We start from the raw sequence: 27,267 nt of genomic DNA, 5'->3' as shown, positions 1-27,267 counted from the left end.
ACCCAACCTACAGGTCTTACTTCAGAAAAAAAAAGAAGCCAAGAGCATTTCCGCTTCTGGGCAAAGGTGCATACTCTGTAGTAAAAGCAAGAATGTTTCCATGTTATTTTAAGGGCAGAGAGCCTGCATCAGACTGCAACAACTGTGCACCCAATCAGCCTCCTCTCAACAGCTGCACCAGTGGCTCCCAGCAGGGAGCACCCCCGCCAGGGCAGAGTGAGAGCGCTCTGCAGGCTGACAGCCGCTTCTCATTCTCATCACTTACAGATTCACTCCTGGGCAGAAGAAAACAATGTAATTAGCCAAGACACCTGACCCTGCTAGCAGTATGGTCTTCTCTGTAGAAGACGACTAACATCAAAGGAAGCCACGGGCACAGCCATAGCTCTCAGGAGCACCGCAGAGAGCATCCAAGCCACTCCAGATACAGGCAGGGCACAGATGGAAAGACAGAGGCAGCACCAGTGCCACTGGACACCTGCTGGGTGCTCCCCAACCTCCCGCAGCCCCTCACCCACTCCTGACACACTTCCTGGTAAAGACAGCCAGTCCCCAGGTGCCCCCATCACGGCACAAGAGCTGTCATGGAGTCACCGTCACCTCACACGTGGTCACCTCACACATGCAGCTACTCCGGGGGCGGATCGGGCTGGGAAGGGCCACACAACAGCCCAGTCAGTGCCCTAGGTCCTGGGGTGGAACCCTTAGGACAGAGACAGAGCCTCTGGTTTAGGTGGCACCAGCCCTTCCACCCATTCCCACCTGAGGCCACCAGCCTGAGCTGTGTTTCTCTGACACAAGCAGCACCGTGGGAGCTGCAGGAAGCCTACAACAGGAGCTGGTTCTTTCTCTGGCAGCCGCTAAGGCCCCAGCGGAAGCCCGGTGGTCCAGGCAGAACCGAGAGCTGGGAGGAACATCACCGCACAGCCTCACCAGCCAAGGGGAGCATTCCAGCACCTCCCAAGCCCTCAACATGGACCCAGGATACAAGTGGTCCCATGTCAGAAGACAGTGAACCAATTTCTTCAAACGGTGAAACAATGGCCAGACGCCGTGGCTCTCCTGTAATCTCAACAGTCTGGGAGGCCTAGGTGGGCAGATCACAAGGTCAGGAGATTGAAACCATCCTGGCCAACTTGGTAAAAAACCCTGTCTCTACTAAAATAGAAAAAATTAACCAGGTGTGGTGGCGCGTGCCTGTAGTCCCAGCTTCTCGGGAGGCTGAGGCGGGGGATCACTAGAACCAAGGAGGCGGAGGTTGCAGTGAGCCGAGATCACGCCACTGCACTCCAGCCTGGCAACAGAGGAAGACTCCATTTCAAAGAAAAAAAAAGGGGGAGGTGGTGGGAACAGTGAGAGAAGAAACAGCATTCCCCTTCTAGCCAGAGAACGAAGCTGCCAATAACCCCTGACTACCGGGGCCTGCAGAGCTCCACTGAGTCAGTCATTCAGTGAGTCACTAAATCTGGTCCCCAAACTGGGGACCCAGATGCGACCAGGCCTAGGCCCGCCGACCCCAGCCCCTGAGGCTGACAAAACAACCACACACACACGACGACCCCCACAGCCAATGAGACAAGGCCCCCAGCAGAGGCAGCCCGAGCAGGCCCGAGCAGGGCCGGGTGTACTGCCGACTCAGCCCCGCAGCTGCAGCACCGGCAGAGCACTCCTTCCATATTTATGAGTCAAAAAAGAAAATCAGGACGACATCAACACGCACCAAACAGAATCGCAGCCGTTTCCCAGGCTCCCGCCAAGATGCCTCTCAAACCCCCTTTATCCATTTCCCCCCAAACAAAAGACAGGAGCATTACCCAAAGGAACAAGCACTTCAAGCAAAGGCCCGCTAGACACAGGCTGAGTGAGGGCCACAGGCGCCAGGCACCACCACGCCACCTCCAGGCCACGGCCAGCACAGGTGCTCGGCCCATCTGGTCCTAGTCTGGATTTTACTATTGTCCCCACAATCTCATTTAAAATTCACAAGAGTCCCAGTCCTTCATTTTCATACATAAGCAGGCTCATGTGGCGGCATGTCCCAGAGCTGAAGGCTCCCTGGGCCCCACAGCTAGGCCACCCCAGCAAGGCAGCCTGGAAAAATATCAAGTACCGCACAGAGAAAGCAACACGCAGGCTCCGGGAAGCGGGGCCCTTCTGGAACTCTCTCATATTCACAAAGCAGCAGCACCTATGAGCAATCACTTCTCCTGCCCCCCAGGCCCCGAGGGGAGCCAGAGCTTCCTAAGGGTCACCCAGCATAGCACCTGGTCTGCAGAGGGCAACGAGGCCTCAAGAGGGCAGGTGGGACAGCCAGAGGGATTCCTCCATCCCACCGGCCCCTGGGATGCCTTCCGTGGCAGGACCCACTCCAGGGCCAGGCACGGTGGTTCATGCCTATAATCCTGGCACTTTGGGAGGCAGAGGCAGGCAGATCGCTTGAGGTCAGGAGTTCCAGATCAGCTTGACCAACATGGTAAAACCCCATCTCTACTAAAAATACAAAAAAGTTAGCTGGGCAGGGTGGCACACATCTGCAATCCCACCTACACGGGAGGCTGAGGCAGGAGAACCCCTTGAACCCAGGAGACAGAGACTGCAGTGGGCTGAGATTGTACCACTGCACTCCAGCCTGGGCAAGAGAGACTGTCAAAAAAAAACAAAAACAAAAACAAAAAAACGCCCCACCCCAGACCACAAGGGTGACAGCCAGGGCAGGGCAGGAAGGAGCCACCCTACCGCCTGCTCTGGCACGAGGAGGCCAGGTATAAAGAGCTGGTCCCCGCGCCACCCGCCGCTCCATGACCCCCTGGCCTGGTGACCCCTGGTCAGGAGGGAAGAGCCCTTGAGAATCAGAGCAGGCCTCTCTTCCCGCTCTCCCAGATATTAGGGAAATAATTCGGCCTCTGTATTTTGACTCAAAACAAAGAAACTTTTAAAAAACATTTCAGTTGAAACTTGCATAATTCTTCCAGTGGAGAAATGCTCCCTCAACTTTCGCAATCCTTAGAAAGAGACACACTATTGCCACAGAGCCCGGCCCCGGCGTGGACACCTCCTGCCAGACGGTCGGGGCCCAGGCCCCGGAACCGCCGCCTCCCCTCTGGAGGCCCTGCCGGCAGCGAAGACCTAACCTGAGCTGGAGCTGCAGCTCCACAACCCCGCGAGACTCCTGGGCGGGGTTCGGCTCACACTTACCCCAGACTTCCTTGCTCCATATCCTGTCTGCCCTCACCCAGAGACTCAGACAGACATTGCACAAATCAGCCACAGAGACGGCTGAGAAACAAGACGCTGACAGAGGGCTCCCCGCCTCGCACCACGACCCTGCTGCCCCAGAAGGCAAGGGACCCAGCCTAGATCCCAGAGGGGTCCCAAACAGATGGACAACACAGCATGTCGGGAAATGACCACCAGGCTCTGCTCCCTGCAGGAGCCACCAGGGACAGCCACCCATGCCCTCCCCGGTCCATGCACAGCCGCCAAGGGTGGGCTGCAGTCAACCACCACTGTTGAGCTGCTGTTACCCCCACTTGAGAAGACCCAGCAGCTGGCCTTCTTTCCAGAACCCTCAACTGGGGGGCAGACCAGCCCAAACCTGCAGACCCTGGCCTTCTGCACAGGGACCAGGACCTGCCCAGGAACCTGACCCCAGGGCCTGGCCCAAGACCACATGGAATCCCACAAAAAGCTGGAGAAAAAACACTCCCAACAAACACATTCTTCCCAAGGAAGCCGGCGGACAGAGGAACAGATGGCCCCCGACGTGCCCCCCAGACCTGAGGGTGTTTGGGAGACCACAGCCCAAAACCCACATGGCTGCTGCGTTGAATGAGTGGCATCCCAAAAACTCCTGACATTGTCCCTGCTTGTGAGCAGCTCACCTTAACAGAGCAAACCACAACGGCCTCCCACACGGTCTGTCTCCGAGCCTGGCACCCCTTCCAGGCTTGTCCATCTACGAGCAGTCACTCCCCAGAACAGGCCTCAAGACTCTGAGCTTCCAAACCTGACCACCCGGCTAGGTATCTGCCTGAGGAAACACTGCCGAGGACTGGGGCACCCACGTGGTGACATGGATCAAAAGGCCTGGCATGAGGGACCAGAAAACCCATGTCACAGACCCTCTACTGCGGTGCACAGAGCTTCCCAACCAAGAGACCCTCAGCCCACACAGAACAAAGGCAAGCCAGCCTGAGAGACCCCTGGGAACTTGGGCATCTGCAGGACAGAACGACAACACTCCCACATGACCTTAATTCTCCAGTCACATGACAATGAGGAGCCACCTCTCACACCGGGGGGCCCACTGCCCCTTGGAGCAGGATCCTGCTGTGGCCCAAGAGAGGCACCGCACCACCCTGTCATCAGCCCGCAAGGAAAGCGCTTGACCCGAGCGTGACGTTCTGTGGGACAAGTGGCCGTGTCCCAGGCAGCGGGTCAAGCAGCGGCATCAAACTGCCACATTCGGTCTCCCTAACAGCCATCTACACAGACAAAAGGACGAAGTCCAATTGGGGCCTACAGCTATCAGACAGCCGGAACGGAAAGGGGCGAGCCGACAGGAAAGGAGAAAGGGGTGGGAGCAGGGAGGGTGGAGGCTCCCCTTGGCCAAGGGCTCTCAGCGGCACAATGACCGATCTGTGCCACTCAAAACATACAAGCCCGAGAGCAGACAGTCATCCCCAGTTTAAACTGAGACAGAGAGGGTAAGCAACTGGCCCAAGGTCATAAAGCCAGTGTGGGACCGAGTGGGGAGATGAGACAATCTCCCCACTACACACCCGACAAAGATGGCAGCCCCAGGGTCCTGAAGAGAGGACTTGCCAAGTCACACAGCCCACACGGTCTTCCAAGAGACAGCAGCGAGAAGCTGGCGAGACCTGACAGCCACTGGATGGGAGCAGAGGCCTCCTCTGAACCCCCACGACAAGAGGGGACACTGGAGAAAGACTCAGCCCCTCACACTGTCCCTGTGCTGCTGACAGGCCAGAGTCTCAGACACAGCTGCCCTCACACGGGGTTTCCAAGGTGAAAGTGCAGCCCCGCCTCCCACTGTTTGGGACCCAAGAACATCCCTGCCCCCTCTCCCGCCCTGCATCACGGGTAGCAGAGTGGCGCTGACCCAGCCCACTCGCCTGGACAGGAGACCCAGCCCTGGCCTGGCCAAACACCTGAAAGGCAATTCCGCTCCCTCCCGCTCAGCAGAGCCCGAAGGCTTGCTGGGAGGAGCAGCCCCTGCAAAGAGTTCCAGTACATTCTTTGTTCCTTCTGCCCTCATCCTCAGCACAGCAAAAGTATTAAAATAAGCTACGAAGGAAGTGAAGAAATCAAAACATATCCCAAGAATACGCCATCAAGACGTGGGTGGGAGGAGCCAAGGGCGGCCAGCTGGGGCGAGGGCGGGGCCTCCCAGGACACTCCTTCTAGGACAAGTAGGATCTGGGCACCGAGGGTCCACGCCCCCGAGACCACACTCCCTTCTCCTGTGTCGCCCTATGCGCACAGATACGCACACGGCTGCCCTGGGGAGACTTCAGGGGACCCTACAGCCCAGGTCTCCCAACCACACAGTCACAGAGCCCACGGAGCAGGCACTGAGCAAGGGCAGAATCCCTGGCCACCATCCCTTGTCAGGAACACGGGGCAGGAGGCGACACGGACAGGTTAGGTGCCCCACCCCCAGGAGCATAAGGAAAGTCCGCAGGAGCTGGGGAACATGCAGGGAGCCAGGAGGAGGCCAACGTGGCCAGGGCCGGGCTGTGGCCACCACTCAAGCCTGGAGACGCCAGGCCCTCAGACCGATCACGTCTTCATCACGGTGTGGGAATTGCTTTTTAATTGGAAAATGAGATTTCAGAGCAGTGCTAGAGAAGACTTTAAAAGGGAAAGATGGCTTGGAACCATCCACTGAGATGACCAGCGGGGAAGCCTGTCTGGCGCATCTCTATGGCGGCCTGAGGACCCCAGCGCTTACAACTGCAGCGCCTGCCGCAGGGAGAAAGAAGCTGGGTGACCTGGGCCCTGCTGGCCCCCAGCAAAGCTCAGGAAGACAGACAGACCACTAGCGCACACATGACCCACAGTCGGACAAAAACAGACACACCCTGCTCAGCTGAGAGTCTCTGCCTTTGGCTCGAGACAGTGACGTGAGTGTGTCCCAGCAGCTCAGGCCTTGGCCACAGGTGACCCACTCCGGAGCCTGCCTGAGCCCACCACAATCCCCCTGACACGTGGCTTCCTCCAGCCACAGGCACTGGCGAGGGTGGGCCACTCCAAACGGAACGGCCCCCAGCCCACAGGGAGCGCCATCATGCCCACCCCAGCCAACTCCCCGTGTGACACGAAAGGCCCCAGCCTGCTAGGTCTGTCAGCAGCCCTGCCAGGAGCATCCTTCCCCAGCCCACAGGTCTGCAGGCAGCTGCACCTAAGCCCTGGCCTGGCAGGGCCAGAGCGCCTCTGAACACGCATGCACGCACACACACACACTCTCCACAGCCCCCTCCGAGCAGAGGCGACAGTCCCTCGCTTCCATCCACAGCCCCTCCTCCCCACGATCTGACACTCTGCTGGAGGGCCGCCCAGAGAAAACCGGGCTGGAGCATCTATTCACAGATTTCGAAAAAAAAGTTTGATGCAATAGCTGAATTAATTAGGCCTCCCAAGAATAGCTGAGCCAATGCAGCATTCTGTGTGTGCGATTTAATAAGCCTGGACATTTAAAAAAAAAAAAAAGTCACAAATACTTGGGGGGTATGCGACGGGAAGTTCCCGAGGACCCCGCCGGGTAATGTCGGCACCGCGCGGCCTGGGAGCTGCCCAGGCCGGATCCTACAGACCCTCCAACCGGCAAACAACAAAGCCGGGCCAACAGCCTCCCTCCCCGGCCTGTCCCTCTGCGTTTCAGAGGGAGAGAAGGAAACGGGTGAGTCCAAAACAAATCGCAAGCCGCCAGGAACTCCGGCACTCGGGCCCAGGGGCCTGCTGACCAGGCCCTCAGCTGGGTGCCAAGTGGCCCTCACCCTGCACGGGGGACTCTGGGATTTGCTCCCTGGCAGGCCCAGGGAGACCAACCAGCACAGCACTGGGGCTGCCAAGTCTCGGCCCCCTGCCACTGCCGCTGGACACCTGGCTTCATTTTGTGTCTGTGTCCCAAAACTTCAGGGCACCAAACAGGGAGCACGGCCAGTAACAAAACCAGGCCTCGCCTGGCCCAGCTCTGTCTCCTGGGGCTCCAAGCTGGGAAGCTTCGGGGTGAGGGCAGCCACCTTCGTCCCAACCCCAAAGGCATCCGGCCCGGCCCGGCTGCATCGAACTTCCCTGACCTCAGGACAGGCCGCGTTCTCGGCAGCAGAGAAAGCCTGTGCCTTCCTGGCCCATCTGAGCAATGGCTGTGGCCCTTTCCCACACACCAAGCCTGGCCCCGCACCCCACCGCCACCAGCCCCGCCCAGGCTTGTCCTGAGGAACCGGCGGGAGGCCTTCCTACCAAACCCACTGGCCCTGCCCAAGGGAACGCTCTGAATTTCCCCTCAACAAACCACAGCCTTGAGACAGGAGTGCGGCAGAACACAGGTCCCGGCCTTCGGAGCCCGGAGCCCACGGCCCAGGAGGTGCCCCCCTCACCCGGCGCACCCGCCCCACCCCGCGCCCAGGCCTGGGGCCACTCACCCGGGGCACCCGCCGCTTGTACTTGCTGCCATAGTCGAACTTCTCCTTCACGTCGTCCAGGCAGCGGCCGAGGCGCGCCTGCTCCTCCTTGCCCGTGTAGTCCTGGCTCAGCAGGATGTAGGCCCGCCAGTTGGCCGAGTCGAAGCCCCAGTGGCAGGTCCGGTTCTCCAGGGCCTTGTGCGAGTGCACCACGAACTTGTGCGGCGGGTACATGAGGCGGCAGTCCAGGCACTGAATGCAGGCGGCGCTCGGGCTGCTGTACAGCTCGGGCACCAGCAGCCCCTTGCACTTGCCGAAGCACTCGTGGTACACACGGACGCTGCGCTCGCTGAGCTCCAGGCCCAGCGCCAGGCTGGCGGCCAGCTCCTTCTTGCAGGGCGGCGGGTAGGCGCCGCCGTAGAGCAGCGCGTTACACAGGCGCTCGGCGTCCGTCTTGGTGATGAGCCCGCACGAGGGCGCCGAGAAGGGCAGGATGCCCATGACTTTGAGGATCTCCAGCTGGTCGGCCGTGCAGCGCGAGCAGTAGATGTGGAGCTCGTCGCACACCGAGTTGATCTGCTGCAGCGAGAAGTCGCGCAGCACCGAGTTGAGGATCTGCGGCAGGCACAGGCGCTTCTCGCCTCCCACCACGAAGCACGAGATGGTCTCGCCCTCCAGCACGGTCTCGCAGCGCTCGGTGGAGCGGTCGGACGGCATGAAGAAGGGCCCGGGCAGCACGGGCGGTGGCGGCTGGATGGCGGGCAGGTGCAGCACGGGCGGCGGCTCGGCGGCTGCGGGCACCGGCGCGGGCACCGCGGCCGCGCCCGCCTCCTTGGCGCTCTCCTTCTTGTAGGCCTCCTGCGCCCAGCGCGCCGAGAAGGCGGCCGGGCCGCCCAGCGAGCTCATGGAGCTCAGGTGGAACTGCTCCAGCGTCTTCTGCAGCCCCGGGTGCGGCTGGAAGCCGCCGCGGCCGCCCGCCGCCGCCTCCATGGTGCGCTCCGGCTCCCCGGGCCGCTCCCGCTCCCGCGCGCCCGGGCCCCCCCGGCCCCCGCCGCCGCCCCGCGCGCCCCGGCGGCGCCCGCGGCCCCGACCCCGGCCGCCCCCCGCCGCCGGCTCACGACCGATCACGGCCGCGGCCTCGCCCGGGGGCGCGAAGGGGAAGGCGGGCGGGGCGAAGGGGTCCCGCCGCTGGAGCCCGCCGCCGCCCGGGCCCGGCGCCACATCCACGCGCCCCGCGCCGCGCCCGCCGCCGCCGCCGCCCGGGCCCCCCGCGCGTCCCCCGCGCGCCCCCCGGGCTCTAGGCGCGGGGCATGCCCCGGCGCGCGCCGCCAACGCCAACGCCAACGCTCGCGGGCCCGGGGCTCGCGGGGGGCGCGCGGGCAGGTGGCGGCGCCGCGAGGCGCGAATCGCCGCGGCGGCCGAGGCCGAGGGGCCCGGGAGGAGCGGGGGCGCGGGCGCGGGGCCCGCCGGGCCGTCCTCGCGCGGCGCGCCGCCGCCGCCCCGCTCCTCCCACCGCGCGGCGCCCGCCCGGCTCGTCCCGGCGGCGCTGGCCGGCCGCGTCGCGCCCGCCGCCGGCCCCCGGCCCGCCCGCCGGCTCCGCGGCCCGCCCGCCCGACTTCTGGGGCGGCGGAGGCGCCTCTCGCCCGCGGCCCTCAGAGCGCGGCGGCGGCGGCGGCGGCGGCGGCAGCGGCGGCGGCGGCGCGGGGCTTGGGGCGCTCGGCGCACATCCTCCCGGCGGCTCGCTCCGGCTCGGACTGAGCGCCCGGCGCTGAGCTCACGCCGCCGCCGCGCCGCCCCGCCCCGCGCCGCCCGCCCCGCCCCGCGCCGGCCCCGCCCCCCGCGCTGTTTGTTGCCGTGCGTCCGCCTCAGCCCGAGCGCCGGCCAAGAATGTGACCCGCTCCCCAGCCCGGCTCTTCCAGGAACGCGCGCTCCCCGCCCGGACTCGGCCGCGCTCGGCTCCGCTCGCCCGGGACTCGGCTGCGCTCGGACCCGCCCTGCCACGACTCGGCTCCGCTCGGCCGGGACTCGGCTCCGCTCGGCCGTGCTCGACTCCACTCGGCCCCGCTCGGCCTTGCCCGCCGAGGGCCGCCGGCGCGGGCGGAGGCGGAGGCGGCGGTGGCGCCCGGGGCCCCCCTTCCGGCCGAGGCCGCTTCCTGCGCGGCTGGGAAGGCGCCCGTCTCGCCGCCGCCGGGGCCCAGAAAGCCGCAGGCCCCGCTCGACCGCAGACCAGCTGGGACGGCTGGGGGGCCACGCCACGCACCCGGGGGTCTCCCAGGGTGGGACGCCACACGGCGGAGAGCCCGGACGCCTCTGGGGTCCCGCAGGCGACCGGGACGCCACACGGGGACACGGGGTCCCACACGCGACCGGGATGGCGGCCGCGCCGGGGGACGCTGCGCCGTGGCCCGTGGCTCGGTGGCTTCTCCGGCGGGCAGACCGGCGAGACCCCTGCCCTCCGCCCGGGCCGCGGGGCGCCTCCGTCCGTCCGTCCACGCCTGGCCACGCGGGGGGAGAGCCACAAGCCCGGGCAGCCCCCGAAGCCGACGCTCGGCCGGGCGGTCCCCGGAGGAGGCGGCGTCCGGCGAGGCCTGCGGGCTCCGGGACGCGGTGGGCGGGAGGGCGTTTGGGGCTGTGCTCGCCGAGGCCGGGGGACGTTCCCGCCGCCCCGGGCCCTGGCACCTTTTCCCCACGGGCCGGGGGTACCCAGGCTGGCCGGCGTGCTGGGCGCGGGCGACAGGGCCCCACCGCCGGAACCGGGGTGGCCGGCTGTGACCCGCTGCGACCTCGCCCGCTTCCCCGGAGGAGGCTGGAACCCGCCCCACTCCGGCGCTGGGTGCAGATCCCGCCCCGGGGGAGCCGACCTGGCGCCCCGGTGCCGGACCCTCGTGTCTGGAGAGGCGGCCAGGACCTGCAGGTGACCCCAGGGCGGCTCCGTGCGTCCTCCCGCCGCTGCCTTGGGCGTCGTCTCTCCTTGTCGCCGCCCCCCACACTGTCCCCCCACAGTCGGAGGCCAGGCTTCTGTGTGTGTTAACACATCAGAAAGCTGGATGAGAAGGTTATTTCCTTAAAAGGGATATTTAGGCCGGACTCGGTGGCTCACGCCTGTCATTCCAGCACTTTAGGAGGCCGAGGCGGGCAGATCACAAGGCCAGGAGATTGAGACCATCCTGGCTAACACAGTGAAACCCCGTCTCTAGTAAAATTTAAAAATTAGCTGGGCGTGGTGACACGCGCCTCCAGTCCTAGCTACTCGGGAGGCTGAGGCAGGAGAGTCCCTTGAACCTGGGAGATAAGAGGTTGCAGTGAGCTGAGATGGCACCACTGCTCTCCAGCTTGGGCCACGGAGCAAGACTACGTCTCAAAAGAAAAGAAAACAAAAGAAAAAAAGGATATTTAACCAGGCACGGTGGCTCATACCGGTAATCCCAGCACTTTGGGAGGCTGAGGCAGACACATGGCTTGAGCCCAGGAGTTCAAGACTAGCCTGGGCAATATAGTGACACCCTGTCTACAAAAAATAATTTTTAAAAAATTAGCCAGGCTTAGTGGGCTGCACCTGTGGTCTCAGCTACTTGGGAAGCTGAGGTGGGAAGATTGCTTGAGCCCAGACGCTTGGGGCCCGAGCCGCTGCACTCCAGCCTGGGTGACAGGGACACACCCTTTTTTTGAGGCAGACCCTGTCTCAAAAAAAAAGGATATTTAGGCCGGACGAGGTGGCTCACACTTGTAATCCCAGCCCTACGGGAGGCCAAGGCAGATGGATTATTTGAGATCAGGAGTTTGAGATCGGCCTGGCCAACGTGGTGAAACCCCATGTTTACTAAAAATGCAAAAATTAGCTGGGCACAGTGGCGGGCACCTGTCATCCCAGCTACTCAGGAGGCTGAGGCACAAGAATCGCTTGAACCCGAGTGGCGGAGGTTGCTGTGAGCCGAGACTGCACCACTGCACTCCAGCCTGGACGATGGAGCGAGACTGTCTCAAAAAAAAAAAGAAAAGGGACTTATTTGTGCTCCTGGAGATGGTCTCGTTGGCCCACATTTGGTACCAACAAAACAGCTAATGTTGCCCTTGATGTTGTCCCTTCCTTCCGTCTGGATTTGAATTCCATACGACTCAGTCAAACTGTAACTCAGAGAAGGTGGCTGCAGCCAGGCCTGCTGGGAAGTGTCTCCAATTAAGCAGAGAATTCCTCCTGCTCCTCTGCTGAACCAGGGGCTCTGTGCAGGGCCCGAGCATGGGCAATGCCCACCCAGAACCTCTGCTTCCCTCTGTGTCTCTGGCTTTGCAGGATCCTGGCCAGGGACCAACACTTTCTCCAGACTTCGGACCCCGAGGAAGCAGCCAGAGGTGTGCAGTAGAGTGAAAGTGTAAGAACAGGGCATGGCGACAGGTAAAGGGCCTGGAGCTGGCCTCTGAAGCTACCTCCACCTTTGTAGACTCTGAGACTTCCTTCCTCCAAGACCTCAGAGTTTGCAAGGCAGGGCCCCCACCCCACCCCACCAAGGGTCAGAGCAGCCATGCCTAGAGGGAGCCAGCAGGGTCCTCTTCTCCCTGAGCTTGAGGCGGCCTCCCACCTGCTGGCCTTCCTCCTTCCGGCCCCGCCCAGCAGTTGCTCAGACCAGTCACCCACTCAGGCCACCACGCCGGCAGGCAGGGGGTCAAGGCTACAGGCCCAGCCATGGCGCGGAGTAGGGTGGGATGGACTTGGTGCCTTCCCAGAGGAGCCCTGGCCTCCAGGCGGGGCAGGGACCTCCCAGCTTGCTCCCTGGCCCCTGCCACGCTGACAGGCTTGGTCAGCTGGTCATGAGTTTGTCCCCTTATTCGATGAGTTCCTACCACTGTGGACACTGGGACCGGGGAAAGACCGGGTTGTGCCCTGTGTGGCTCCATTCCAGTCTGAGAGACAACAGTCAATCACCAAACCTGCTAGTATAGGAGCGAGAGCCTTCAGCTCCCCAAAAGGCCTGGAGGGACTGGGGCTGGCTTTAGGCAGGGAAGGCCTTGTGGGAGGCTGGCCTTGGAATTGAGACACCCCACGCTAAAGGAGCCAGCAGTGTGGTGATAAGCTGGACAGCGCTCCAGGACCAGAGCGAGGAGGGCACTGGCAGAGCAAGGGGTCCCCCAAGCTTTGGGGGAGCTCAGAAACCTAGGTGGGGAAATGTATCGCAGACCAGCTCTGCTCCGCCCTGCCCTGCCCTGCCCTGCCGACACCCACTCTCTTCTCAGGAAGCAGAAGGAAGGCCTGGTAGCAGCCAGGCACAGACTGCCATTGGCAAAAACATGCTCAGTTACTGGGAAAAACACCTTAAAATGTGAAAATAAGAATTGCTCGAGTAACATAAGCTTCGTAGAATTTTTTTTTTTTTTTTTTTTTTGAGACAGAGTTTCACTCTTGTTGCCCAGGTTGGAGTGCAATGGCGCGATCTCTGCATACTGCAACCTCTACCTCAGGGTTCAAGCAATTCTGCCTCAGCTTCCTGAGTAGCTGGGATCACAGACAGTTGCCACCACCAGCTAATGTTTTGTATTTCTAGTAGAGACAGGGTTTTCCCATATTGGCCAGGCTGGTCTCAAACTTCTGACCTCAAATAATCCACCTGCCTTGACCTCCCATAGTGTTGGCCGGGCTGGTCTCGAACTCCTGACCAGTGATCCACCTGCCTCACCCTCCCAAAGTGCTGGGATTCCAGGCGTGAGCCACCATGCCCAGCAGGTAGAAATTTTAAAAAGACCTTTGTCTTACTTTGGATTCCCCCAAAAGTAGGCCCTGAGACAAATATTTTATTTTATTTTATGTATTTATTTATTTTGAGACAGAGTCTAGCTTTGTCACTCAGGCTGGAGTGCAATGGCACGATCTGGGCTCGCTGCAGCCTCAGCCTCCTGTGTTCAAGTGATTCTCCTGCCTCGGCCTCTCGAGTAGCTGGGGTTACAGACATGTGCCACCATGCCCAACTAATTTGTGTATATTTAGTAGAGACAAGGCTTCACCATGTTGGCCAGGCTAGTCTCAAACTCCTGACCTCAGGTGACCCAGCCGCCTTGGCCTCCCAAAGTGCTGAGATTGCAGGTGTGTGCCACCCTGCCTGGCCTTTTATTTAATTTTTTATTTATAGGTCTCACTATGTTGTCCAGGTTAGTCTCAAACTCCTGAACTCAAACGTTCCTCTCCTCGGCCTCCCAAAGTGCTGGGATTACAGGTGTGAGCCACTGCACCCAGCCCAAGACAAAGATTTGAGTTCAGTACTTTGCTTGGGAGGCCATCCAGGGAAGCACAGGTAGGGGGTCAGAGCAAATGAGCGGGGGAGGGGAAGCCAGACCCTAAGGAGGGGGCTGCAAAGCCACCTGGACCTGAATCCTCAGGGTAGAGCTCAGGGCTCAGAGCCATTCGGTGTTGCCCTCATCAGAGCCCCAAGGGGGTGAGAGACCAGCACTGGAGCGGAAGATCGTTCGCCTCAGGAAATGAGCTCAGGGTCGCAAGAGTCAGTTTCTCGCTGTTACTCGCTGTTAAACTATGGAAAGGGGAAAAGGAACCTTGTGGTATTGGATTGGAATTATCAGTCCCTGCGTGATTTCACAAATGCCCATATTTGTAAAGAAAACTGATGTAAACGTGTGGGCCAGGCGTGGGGACTCACACCTGTAATCCCAGCACTTTGGGAGGCTGAGACAAGTGGATCACAAGGTCAGGAGTTTGAGACCAGCCTGACCAACATGGTGAAACCCCATCTCTACTACAAATAGAAAAATTAGCTTGGTGTGGTGGCACATGTCTGTAGTCCCAGCTACTCAGGAGGCTGAGGCAGGAGAATCGCTTGAACCCGGGAGGCGGAGGTTGCAGTGAGCCGAGATTGCGCCACTGCACTCCGGCCTGGGTGACAGAGTGAGAATCCATCTCAAAAAAAAAATATATGTCTTGTATAAACATATCAACGCTCACTCTGCCCACCAAGAGGAGAGATACCTCAGCGACAGCGAGCACACCAGGAGCACATTCTTAACTCATAATTTTCATTCTCCGAAGAGAACCAAAGTTGGTTGGTTTGTTTGTTTTTGAGACAGAGACTTGCTCTGTTTCCCAGGCTGGAGTGCAGTGACGTGATCTCGGCTCACCACAACCTCCGCGTCCCAGGTTCAAGAGATTCTCCTTCCTCGGCCTCCTGAGTAGCTGGGATTACACGTGTGCGCCACCATGTCCAGATAATGTTTTGTATTTTTAGTAGAGACAGGGTTTCACTGTGTTAACCAGGAGAGTCTCGATCTCCTGACCTTGTGATCTGCCTGCCTCGGCCTCCCAAAGTGTTGGGATTACAGGTGTGAGCCACTGCGCCTGGCTGGGAAGCAGAGTTCTTTAAAGAGGTGGCTGACTTCAGGTCTGGGAAGGGAAAGACAGTACGGACGAGTATGGGCAACATAAAGGCCTTGCTTCTACGAAAAAGCTAACAATTAGATAAGCATGGTGTGCAGCCTGTAGTCCCAGCTACTTGAGAGGCTGAGGCAGGAGGATCGCTGGAACCCAGGAGCTCCAAGGTGCAGTGAGCCATCATGGTGCCACTGCACTCCAGCCTGAGCAACAGAGCAAGACCCTGTCTCAAAAATAACAACAATAACAAAAATTAGCCCTGCATGATGGCATGCATCTGTGGTCCCGGCATCTCAGGAAGCTGAGGCAGGAGGATTGCTTGAGCCAAGGAATGCGAGGCTTCAGTGAACTAGAGTGGCGTCAGTACTCTCCAGCCAGGACAACAGAGCGAGACCCTGTCTCTAAAGAGGGAGAGAGAGGGAAGAAAGAGAGAGGGAGGGAAGGAGAGAAGCAGGGGGAGGAAGTCGGGAAGAAGGGAGACAGGCAAGGAGTGAGGGGGAAGGAATCTCCCCCACAAAATGCTAATTCGTCACAAAGGGAAAAAGAGTGCAAGTTCCGGTGGAGACACCGACCCCACCTTAGCTGAGCTATCACAGCGGACTCCGTGGTACTGGGTCAGTCAGAATCCTGCCCCACCTGCCAGGCGGGAGGAGCAGACCATGGCGTCACATTTGTGCCCTTCCTGCAAAGATGCATAACCCGCATCTGTCTGTGATGAGACCTCAGGCAGGGCCACATGGGGAACCTTCTCCAAAAGGCCTGGCCTGGAAGCTTCAAAGAACAGTCAGGGAAAAGCCCAGGAAGGTCCAGACCAATGGGGACAGAAGCCATAATGACAGCTCAGTGCAAGGTGTGGACCCATGCTCGTCTCTTGACTGCACGGCACGTCACTGGAACAGCCAGAAAGCCCCGAGTGGGGTCTGGCTCCATGTGCTTTCCTGCCCTGGACCGCTGTGTTGGGGCGTGTATGAGAATATCCTTGCTTTGGGGTCTGGTAGAGCACCGCACGAGCCACAGACCCTCAGATGCTTCAGGGGAAAAAAGTTCCTGTACTATTCTTGCAACTTTTCTGTAAGCTTGAAATTGTGTCAAAATACAAACTTTATTTTTAACGATGTTGGGAGGAGGAGGAGGCACACGTTCTCCACTCGGCCCTGCCGAGCCTGAGCTGTCGGACAGGCTGCAACCTGGGGCTTTTGACAGCCGAGGAGTGGGGCTCGGTGAGGGTGGGACCAGGAGCACAGCACACAAGCGCAACTGCTACAGCTCCAGCCAGGATGGCGCAGGGTCCCCTTCTGGGTCCAACACAGACGCATGCTGGATAATACAGAGTTGTTTTTTTTGTTTGTTTGTTTTTTTGAGATAAAGTCTCATTCTGTCACCCAGGCTGGAGTACAGTGGTGCCATCTCGACTCATTGCAAACTCTGCCTCTCAGGAGCCAACAACTCTCCTGCCTCAGCCTGCCAAGTAGTTGTGATTACAGGTGCCTGCCACCACGCCAGGCTAATTTTTGTACTTATTTAGTAGAGATGGGGTTTCACCATCTTGGCCAGGTTGGTCTTGAACTCCTGACCTCAGGTGATCTGCCCACCTCAGCCTCCCAAAGTGCTGGGATTACAGGTGTCAGCCATCACGCCCGGCCAGATTTGCTTTTTAAATGTTCTCTAAAAAGGGACAAGGAAGGAAGCTGTGCAGAGCTAGAAATGAAGGTAGCACTCAAGTCACAGTGGTAAGCAAGGATGGAAACCAAACTGCCAGCCTGAGGCTTGGGCCCAGTCTTGAGTTCCCTGAGGGCTACTGGTTAAGGCCAGTGAGAGACAGAGTCATGGTCACCGGACCTTTCTGAATGGGATCTGGAGCTGGACTGCCATCATGACAATAACAGCTAAGAAGGGTCCCAGTCCAGGAAGGGGACATGGAAATTTCTGCCCACCAACCTGGACATGGAGCCCAGAGAGTGCCCAGCCCAGACTGAGACAGAAGGACACAGGACAGGAAAACAAGGAACCAATGGAACATAGGATGCAATTGACTGGATCAAACACTGTGTAGAGGGCTTGTCGGAAGATGTAGGTGGGATGGGCCATAGGCACAGAGGAAACTCAGCAGATGAAAAAAGAAAGCCAACACTAACTCCAGGAAAAACAAAGAGAAGACCTAGGCAGAGTTCACGACTTGACTTGGCAGTGAGTTATAATACATAGTTGAGTGAGTATAATACATAGTTATACTAGTGTCATTGACTTAAACAAAAATGATGAAATGGCTCATTTGGAAAGACAGAAGAAGAGAAGGTGGGGTGGAGCAGAGAGCACTGGGTAAGAGGAAAACCCCCATTCTCCAGTAACATCTCACCACGTATAAAGCTGCCGAACCAAGAAGGAGCAGCGGGAGCACACAATTTAGAAGTATGGAGAGAATTAAAACGAAAACACTGGCCGAAAGCTTCGGAAGAGGCTGATGCCAGGGCATTAATGAGGCACAGAGGAGGGCGGGGCCAGCTGAGTTCTACAGATTCTACAGTTTCAATATTGAAACTTACTAACTTTGGGGCTTCTCTTTGTTTCTTTCGTCTACATACCTGTGTTTCTTTGGTAACTACTAAAATAAACATACTAGAATTCCAAACTAAAAATAAATAATAGGTTGGGTATGGTGGCTCATGCCTGTAATTCCAGCACTTTGGGAGGCCTGGGAGGCCAAGGCGAGCAGATCACAAGGTCAAGAGATCGAGACCAGCCTGGCCAACATGGTGAAACCCCATCTCTACTAAAAATACAAAAATTAGCCGGGTTCGGTGGTGTGTGCCTATCGTCCCAGCTAGTCAGTTGACTGAGGCAGGAGAATCACTTGTACACAGTAGGCAGAGGTTGCAGTGAGCCGAGATTGCATCACTGCACTCCAGCCTGGACAACAGATCGAGACTCCATCTCAGAAAAATAAGTAAATAAAAATAAATAACAAAGAAAAAATGAGCACACATTTCCATCAAAAGTTACCATCATCTGGGACGTTGAAAAATACTTTGAACATGTCAACAATTAAAGAAGGAATCAAAATGGACACCACAATGTTTTAAATTGATGATGGAAACAGTAGGCTGGACGCAGGGGCTCACGCCTGTAATCCCAGCACTGTGGGAAGCTGAGGCAGGCGATTCACGAGGTCAGGAGTTCAAGACCAGCCTGGTCAACATGGTGAAACCCCTGTTTCTGCTAAAAATACAAAACTTAGCTGCGCGTGGTGGCACGTGCCTGTGGTCCCAGCTGCTCTGGAGGCTGAGGCAGGAGAACCGCTTGAACCTGGGAGGCGGAGGTTGCAGTGAGCCCAAATCCCACCACTGCACTGCAGCCTGGGCAACAAAGTGAGACTCAGTCTCAAAAAATATTTAAAAAAAAAAAAAAAAGGAAACACTGTCTCTGAGAATTCCTGGATGCAGCTTACTTACGTGGTACTTAGAATTTTATAGCCTTCAGGTCATACCTCAAAAAACAAGAATGTGATTTTTGCCAAGTGAAGAATCTACAGCTATCTTAAAGTTTCTCCTTTGTGCTGACCTGCAACTTCTTGTTTTTGTTTTATTTTTTTTGAGACAGTCTTGCCGTCTCTCCCAGGCTGGAGTGCAGTGGCATAATGTCAGCTCACTGCAACCTCTGCCTCCTGGGGTCAAGCGATTCTCCTGCCTCAGCCTCCCGAGTATCTGGGATTACAAGCATGCGCCAACATGCCAGGCTAAATTTTTGTATTTTTAGTAGAGACGGGGTTTCATCATGTTGGCCAGGCTGGTCTCGATTTCCTGACCTCATGATCCGCCTGCCTCGGCCTCCCAGGTGCTGGGATTACAGGCGTGAGCCGCTGCGCCCGGCCGGTTTTCTGGCTAAGGAAGCCGCTGCAGTTCTGTTTGCCCTCCCTGCTGTTTCTCTCGAGCCATCCTGCCCAGGTGAGCCCTCGGCCGCCGTGGGGTCTTCTGTGAAGTCAGTGGCCTGACCTGTCCCAGGCCTGCTGGGCTTGGGTGGCCTCGGCATCTGTCAGGCTCCCTGTGGTGGTCTTGCATCCAGGGCCTGCTTCTTGAGGTCACTTGAGGTGATGTGTGGGAAGTGCTGGGCAGGGCACCTGCTCCTGGGGGCCATGGATGGTCCTGTCCTTGTGGCCATGGGGAACCAGAGGGTGAGACCCCGTGGCTGGCCGACCACCTCACTCAGAGTCACAGCCCAGCGCCTGCCCACTCCCCACAGGGACAAAGCCAGGTCAGGCGGCAGTGAGGTCACCCAGCCTCGCACAGCCTGGGCCAGGCATTGGGTCATCCCGAGACGACCCAACCCCAACCCCAACTTAGGTCCACACCCAGAGCGTGACAGGGCCCAGCCGGGCCCCAGGCTGGGAGACAAGGCTGGCTCTCTCAGGCTCCTCTTCCCGCAGGAGCCCCGGGGCAGCCCCGGCCCAGCGGCACAAGGACCCTGGGGCTGAGGGCGCAGCAGCAGGACAGATGGGCCAGAGGGAGGGAGGGAGGGGCACAGAGCCTGCCTCTGAAGGTGCATCCACAGCCTGTGGACAGCCGGGGGCCACTGGTGAGGCCCCGCCTGGGGGGCCGAGTGCTGAGCTGAAGAGTCTGCGTGGGCATCAGGCCCTGCAGCCCTCACCCAGTGGACCCTGTCCTGGGGACATCCTGTGCCACCTGGCATGTGCGCTGTGCTGCTCATGGCTGCCCAGGGCTGGCGCCACCTCTCCCATGCCCTCAGCACTTCACTGAGCCCGGGGCCCTAGGGCCAGAGCTTGCTCTTGACTTAGCTGAAGCGGTCACGTGTAAAATGGGGGACAGAGGGAGAGCGGGGGACCTGGCCGCAGCCTGGGCACCATCCACGTCCTCCGAGGCCCTGGCCGCTGTCCTTTACCCGTACTCAACATGGGCACCACGAGGTGGGCCGGGATGCAGGGCACAGAAGGGCCTGTCCTTGCCCGCACCAGGGTTTCAGCCAGCACTTCCCAAAGTGGGGGCCGCTCCCCCGGTGCTTTCCAGGGGCCCGAGGCTGTGGCACTGTTGGTCAAAATGGCAGAACCTCTGCGTCATCACAGGCACTGTTAACATGGTACCTGTGGGCCAGGCCCGGTGTCGCCGACGTGCTGAGCCAGTCGGCATTACCGCCACGTGCGCACCTGAGCACTCCGAGGCTCAGGGCTGCCTGGGACCTGCTGGAACCCTCGGCTTGCTGGTAGGCTGGCTGGTCCGGGTGTGAACTCAGGTGAGGGCGGGGCCTGTGTGAGGGCCAGACGTCAGGGGCCCGGTGCTCCCAAGGGCAGCGAGGGGCCCCTTCACGCGGGTCCCACCCTTCAGTCACCCACGGCACCTGCCCGCAGCCTGCTACTCAGAGGGGCTGCAGCCTCCAGGCTCAAGCCAGGCTGTCCAGGGAGCCCGCCCCTCGCCTCCTGCTTCTGCCTCTGTGTGGATGCCCCTTCTCCATCCTCACCCTCCCCATCTCACCCTCCCCATCTCGCCCTCCCCATCTCGCCCTCCCCATCTCGCCCTCCCCATCCTCGCCCTCCCCCATCCTCGCCCTCCCCATCTCACCCTCCCCATCTCACCCTCCCCATCTCGCCCTCCCCATCTCGCCCTCCCCCATCCTCACCCTCCCCCATCCTCGCCCTCCCCATCTCACCCTCCCCCATCCTCGCCCTCCCCATCTCACCCTCCCCATCTCACCCTCCCCCATCCTCGCCCTCCCCATCTCACCCTCCCCATCTCACCCTCCCCCATCCTCGCCCTCCCCCATCCTCGCCCTCCCCCATCCTCGCCCTCCCCATCTCGCCCTCCCCCATCCTCGCCCTCCCCCATCCTTGCCCTCCCCATCCTCGCCCTCCCCCATCCTCGCCCTCCCCATCTCACCCTCCCCATCTCACCCTCCCCCATCATCACCCTCCCCATCTCACCCTCCCCCATCCTCACCCTCCCCATCTCACCCTCCCCATCTCACCCTCCCCATCCCACCCTCCCCCATCCTCACCCTCCCCCATCCTCGCCCTCCCCATCTCACCCTCCCCATCTCACCCTCCCCATCTCACCCTCCCCATCCTCGCCCTCCCCCATCCTCGCCCTCCCCCATCCTCACCCTCCCCCATCCTCGCCCTCCCCATCTCACCCTCCCCCATCCTCGCCCTCCCCCATCCTCGCCCTCCCCCATCCTCGCCTTCCCCCATCCTCGCCCTCCCCATCTCGCCCTCCCCCATCCTCGCCCTCCCCATCTCACCCTCCCCATCCTCGCCCTCCCCATCTCACCCTCCCCCATCCTCACCCTCCCCCATCCTCACCCTTCCCCATCCTCGCCCTCCCCATCTCACCCTCCCCATCTCACCCTCCCCATCTCACCCTCCCCCATCCTCACCCTCCCCCATCCTCACCCTCCCCCATCCTCACCCTCCCCCATCCTCACCCTTCCCCATCCTCGCCCTCCCCATCTCACCCTCCCCATCTCACCCTCCCCATCTCACCCTCCCCCATCCTCACCCTCCCCATCTCACCCTCCCCATCTCACCCTCCCCATCTCACCCTCCCCCATCTCACCCTCCCCCATCCTCACCCTCCCCCATCCTCACCCTCCCCATCTCACCCTCCCCATCTCACCCTCCCCCATCCTCACCCTCCCCCATCCTCACCTTCCCCCATCCTCGCCCTCCCCATCTCACCCTCCCCATCTCACCCTCCCCATCTCACCCTCCCCATCTCGCCCTCCCCCATCCTCACCCTCCCCCATCCTCGCCCTCCCCATCTCGCCCTCCCCATCTCACCCTCCCCCATCCTCACCCTCCCCATCTCACCCTCCCCATCTCACCCTCCCCATCTCACCCTCCCCATCTCGCCCTCCCCATCTCACCCTCCCCATCTCACCCTCCCCATCTCACCCTCCCCCATCCTCACCCTCCCCCATCCTCACCCTCCCCCATCCTCGCCCTCCCCATCTCACCCTCCCCATCTCACCCTCCCCATCTCACCCTCCCCATCTCACCCTCCCCATCTCACCCTCCCCCATCCTCACCCTCCCCCATCCTCACCCTCCCCATCTCACCCTCCCCATCTCACCCTCCCCCATCCTCGCCCTCCCCCATCCTCGCCCTCCCCATCTCGCCCTCCCCCATCCTCGCCCTCCCCATCTCACCTTCCCCATCCTCACCCTCCCCCATCCTCACCCTTCCCCATCCTCGCCCTCCCCATCAGCAGCAGGCACAGTCCCAGCCACTGTCTTGACCATGGCCCCCGGGCCGCCCTTCCTGAGAGCAGGGTCTTCCCCACACTGGGCTCCCAGCACTGCCCTGGGCCCCTCAGGGAGTCCCCACCCGTCCTACTTTCCTGCTTCCAAGCTTGACACACAGTCCAGGACCCTGCCAGAGACCACTGCCAGCGCCCTGCCCTCCCAGCATCCCCTCTTCCCAGTCATCCCTCCCTGCCAGGGCTGGCTGCCTTCCCGGTAATGGGCAGTGAGCTGACCAATGGCCGGCCTGGGTCGGGTGAGGTGCAGCTGTGGCAGGCCCTGCTGCTGGTGGGGCACAGGTCCCCATGCCAGGTGCCCCTTGGCACTGTGTTTGGAGGGGTGGCTCCCTCTAGGCTGGGGGCACTGCCCTGAGGACTGTGCTGTCACCCAGGCCCCAAGTGCTGCCCAGAGGCCCTCGCCATGGCCTCCCTGAAGCCCTTGCTCCTCTTGGGGCCTTGGGTCCCCTTCCAGGAGTGGAACGGGGCTGGGCCTACCTCGGTGTTGGGGCCTGTGCAGCAGGGGGAGGGGAAGCCCAGGGTGGGGCTGGGACTCCAACAGGGAAGGGAGGAAGGGCAGGGGCGGGCGGCGGGCACGAGGTCCAGCCCCGCCTCAGGGCCGTCCTCAGCGCAGGATCCGCCTGGGGCCACGCTTGGAGGGCAGCTGACATTGGGAGAGCTGGCACTGCCTCCACCCACCCACCCCGTCAAGGCCCCAGAGCTGCTCCTGGGGGTCCTGGGTAACTTAGAGAGGCCCCGTCCTCTGACATCACAGGCATGCTGGCGCCTGCTGGTGGGGGTGTGGGGTGGGCCAGTCACCCATAAGCCAAGTGACCAGCACAGCCACCCAGGTCTAGCCATACGTGGCACCGCTCGGCCTTTGCTCCCTCCCAGGCGCTGCCCACCCCCTGCCACAGTGTGGGGGCCCTAGGTTGCAAAGGCCCCAGGCCCCTCTCTCCTCAAGGCAGGGCTGGGCCGGCTCCTCGTAAGCCTGAGCCGCACTTGGCTTCCCGAGCAGGCCCCTCCCGCCCCTGCCGTCATTTCTGGCAGGCCGGCTGCGTGAGCTCACGCGTTACATAAGGCATGCAAGCTATGTCTTGGGGGAAGGAGCTCCCCCTACAAAGGCCTCTATGTCCCCTCACCCTCTCCAGCCACGAGCCACCACAAGACAAGGGAGGCCTGGGCGTGAGAGGTGAGACCCGTGCCCAATTCCCCTGCCACCCTGAGAACAATGGTGTGTGCCGGAGAGAAGGGACGGCAGCTGTTTGAAGATGTTCCAGGATTTAGCACCCAGGGAGTGGCGGTGGGCAGACCCAGCCCAGCAGCCTCCTCGTGAAAAAGGGAAGGGTCCCCGCCTGCTCGGGAGAACCCTGGTTGCTGTAGTGGGCAGTTGCCCCCCGCCACCGAGAGTCACCCTCAGGCCCCCCAGAGCAGTCACTCTCCCAGGATGAGGCTTCCCTTCTCGGGCCTGGGAATCACCTGGATCCCTCCCGTGCCGTGCCGGGTGCTCTTAGACCATCTGAGGGCTCCTGGGTCATTCTTGGGCCCTTAGCCCAAGATAGTTCTGCCCAGGCTTGCGAGGCCAGGAGGAAGAAGCCTAGCAAGGCCCCCCCGTCCCCCTGCGAAGCCCTGCCTGGGAGAGAGGAGCCCCCACAGACGCTGAGAGCCAAGACAGGGCAGTGTTTCTCAGAGTTGGCACCGGGCCGGGGAGCCCCTCACAGCCACAGGGGTTCTCAGAGGACTCCGCCATCGGGGAGGGGGCCCAGAGCCCCTGGGTCCCCTACCGGGTGCCTGTGGCCTGGGACTTGGGGGGACCCATGAGGACACTGGGACCACCAGAGGACAAAGCTGAAGGGAGGTGCAGACAGTGTGCACCGGCGTTTCCGGGGACCGAGCCCAGAGGAGCAGGACAGCCACCTCCTGGCCTGGAGGAACAGGAGGGCAGGAGCCCTTTCTCAGGCAGCCGCCCCTTTCCTCCTCCAAAACCAGGGCAGGAAAAGAGCGTTCAGTCCAGGCCGAGAAAACCCAGCTCCGTGCCCTCCTGCCCTCCAGAGGCCGCCTGGAGGCCCAGGGTTCCGGCCTGGACGAGGCCTGGGAAGCTGGGTGGCTCACGGGCCACGGCCGCTTCCCCTTTTTCTCCGAGGAAGGAAAACGCCCCGCAGAGCAGCCCTCGGGCTGAGGCTCTGGTGCCCAAGCAAAGGCAGGCAGCATGCTTGCAGACGCCTCCTGCTGGGAGCCTGCCACGCCCGCCACACCCTGTGCGGGGACAAAGCTCCCGGTGGCTGTGGCCGGGACACGCGGCGTGCGGGTGGCTGCGAGCCAGCAGCCCCGAGCGGCCCCGCCCGCTAGACGCCCAGCCCGGGCCCTCTGTCCCCCCGGCAGGGAGAACTTGTATGCCTCGCTTTTCAGAGACTCGGCTTCTTGGAACTTACACCCTCTTGGGTTTGCTATTTTTACCCACCCTGAGCCTTCCGGTCTCCATGGCGACGCCTCCAAACAGCAGATTCCAGGCGGCAATGACGTCATCTCTCCCTTTCCTGCCGCCCAGGCCTCTGAGGCACTGCTGCCTGGGGCTGGGGGGTGGGGGGCTGCAGGCCCTCCCTGGCCCCCTCCCATGCCCGCCTCGTGCTCCCCCAAGCAGAGACCCAAGGCCTGTGGGCCCCGGCGGGGGCTCCCCTGACCGCGGCCTGCCCGTCTGTCCTCGGAGGCGGCGGCCTTCCCTCTCTCTGCCCCTGGGCGCAGTCCCGCAGGAGCCCTCCACAGCCCGGCGGAGTCAAGGCAAAAGGCAGCCACCCTCCTGCTCCGGATCCTGGGGAGGAGGGTGCAAGCTGGCGCTGAGACAGCGACCCGCCGGTCCGGGAAGCCCCCTGCGGCCCCTGCATCGGAAACTTGCTCTCAGCCGGGCGCGGTGGCTCATGTCTGTAATCCCAACACTTTGGGAGGCCGAGGAGGTGGATCACCCGAGGTCGGGAGTTTGAGACCAGCCTGGCCAACATGATGAAACCCCGTTTCTAATAAAAATACAAATATTAGCCGGACAGGGTGGCGGGCACCTGTAATCCCAGCTACTCGGGAGGCTGAGGCGAAGATTGCCTGAACCCGAGAGACAGTTTGCAGTGAGCCGGGATGGCACCACTGCACTCCAGCCTGGACAAGAGGGAAACTCCATCTCAAAAAAATACAAATCAAAAGGGACTTGCTCCCAAGAGAGGCAGTGGCCTTGGTAGCAGGGGCCCAGGGAGCCCACAGAGTCCAGAGCAGGGTATGGCCTATAGCGAGGCCTGCCAGGCGCCTGCGGTGGTGCCCGAGGGCATCCAGCCCCTGGGAGTGACGCTGTCAGAACGCCCTGGCCACGGGTAGGACAGCTCCAGGGTTCCAGCGTGGGCAAGGCAGGCGCTGCAGGGCCCGGCCCCACTCACCGGTCCCAACCAGGCACCTGGGATGAGGGCAGTCCCTGTGCCAACACCCAGGTCCCCCACAGCGGTCGCCAGCTTGTGTCCCTGCAACCATACTTTCCCCAGCTGTCCTGCAACACCAGCCTGCTGTCTGCCCTTGGCCCAAACCGAGGATGGGGACACCTGGGACTGGACGGCCACTGGTGACCGGAGTGATTGGGGGAGGCTGCCTATTCCCAGGGTCACCCTGCAGAGGAAGGGCCACAGCCCTGGAGCACAAGCATGCTTTGCTGTGGACAGACACCCGCAGAAGTGCCAGAAGGCTTGGCAATGCCTTTCGAGAGGGACCGGTGCTGTCTAGAAAGCCCCACAGTCCCCAGAGGCCAGGAGGAGCCCGAGGAGCTGCCCCACACGGCCCCTGGGGCCCGCCACCTTGCTGGAGGGTGCTGGGGTCCCACTGCCTAGGCAGGGCCTGTGACTCAATCAGCTGCACGCGCACCTGGCCTTGCCCCCATCGCAGGAGCGGAGGGAGGAGGGCAGGATCTGGGGCGGGGGAGGCAGCAGGCAGGGCTGTGCGGCGCTGTGGGGGGCTGTAGCTCCCAGCACAGGCTGGGTGACGGTCACAGCCGCCCTCTGTCCCACCAGAACCCAGATGGGAAAAGAGAGCCCTCCACAGGTGTCCCACTGGCCGATGTCGACGCTCCCAGAAACGAAACGGAAAGAAGGTGGTTTTGAGGCTCACATTCCTGCCCTCCTGCTCGATTTCAGGGATGAAGTCCCAACTCGCCTCTGTCTGACACAGGCAGGCACATTCGCAGGTCCAGGCACGAGGCAGGCGGGGAAGCTGCCCGTCTCCAGAGCCCCCAAAGACCCCGTCACAGACCAGGTGCCTGGAGAGCACCGCCCCAGGGTGCTAGGCAGGGCGTTTCCCACTGGCCCCCCTCCTGGCCCCCACCCTAAGGCTGGGTCCCAGGATGATGCACTGGGAAGAGACCTTTCAAGATGGGCCCTGTGGGACAGGCCTCGTGAGCGTCTGGGTGCCCAGGGCAGGTTCTGCGCTCCCTGGAGCAGATGTGGCTGCAGCAGGGATGTGGACACGGCGCACGTCCATGGAAGCTCTGTCTGAACAGGAATCAGGAGGGAGGCTGGACGGCTAAAGGGTCCTGGGGGTACGAGCAGGGCAGGAGGGAGGCTCACACTGAGGGTGTGAAGTCCCGCACAAGTGGGGTGGCCGCACGCCACCAGCACCAAGCAGCCCCCTGGACTTTGTACGCCTCGGCCTGCTGCCCTCCTGTTGGCTCAGGCTCCAGCTGTCCCTGCCGAGCGTCACGGGAGGCCCCTGGCCTGAGTTCTGGTCAGCCAGGTGTGTCCTGCCTGACAAGGTCCAGTGGGTGCAGCCAGGGGGCTGGGCCCCGATGGGCGCGGGGTGGCTGAGCGTGGAACTGGTTTCTTCCATGGAGTTGACTGCGGGACTCCCTACAGCAAGCACACAGACACACCGGAAGGAGCGCTGGATCTAGAGAGCTGGCAGCTTCCTAGGAAAGCAGAAAAAGTCATCTCCAAATGTCTCTGTGGAACAGGGGGTCCATGTTCTTAAAAGGAATAGCCCAGGGTAAGCCGGG

General features: G+C 61.2%; 1 protein-coding gene and 1 pseudogene across 2 annotated transcripts in view; one reads left to right on the top strand and one right to left on the bottom strand.

The window, feature by feature from the left end:
* SKI (SKI proto-oncogene) overlaps nucleotides 1-8,875 on the bottom strand; it is a 76,763-nt gene extending 67,888 nt beyond the window's left edge. Inside the window, exon 1 of one of the 2 annotated variants that reach the window (XM_039474125.2) lies at nucleotides 7,668-8,875. In XM_039474125.2, the coding sequence (XP_039330059.1) occupies nucleotides 7,668-8,636 (969 nt within the window). In that variant the 5' untranslated portion in view covers nucleotides 8,637-8,875. The remainder of the gene's footprint in view (nucleotides 1-7,667) is intronic. The other variant, XM_003939695.4, reaches the window with a different exon arrangement.
* Nucleotides 8,876-22,473: 13,598 nt separating this feature from the next.
* LOC141580364 (uncharacterized) lies at nucleotides 22,474-24,429 on the top strand (annotated as a pseudogene).
* The last annotated feature ends 2,838 nt before the right edge of the window (nucleotides 24,430-27,267 follow it).

This window comes from Saimiri boliviensis, chromosome 11 (genome assembly GCF_048565385.1).
Source record: "Saimiri boliviensis isolate mSaiBol1 chromosome 11, mSaiBol1.pri, whole genome shotgun sequence".
Classification (NCBI taxonomy): domain Eukaryota; kingdom Metazoa; phylum Chordata; class Mammalia; order Primates; family Cebidae; genus Saimiri; species Saimiri boliviensis.
Note: the sequence above shows the minus strand (reverse complement) of the source record. Positions and strands in the feature narration are given on the sequence as shown.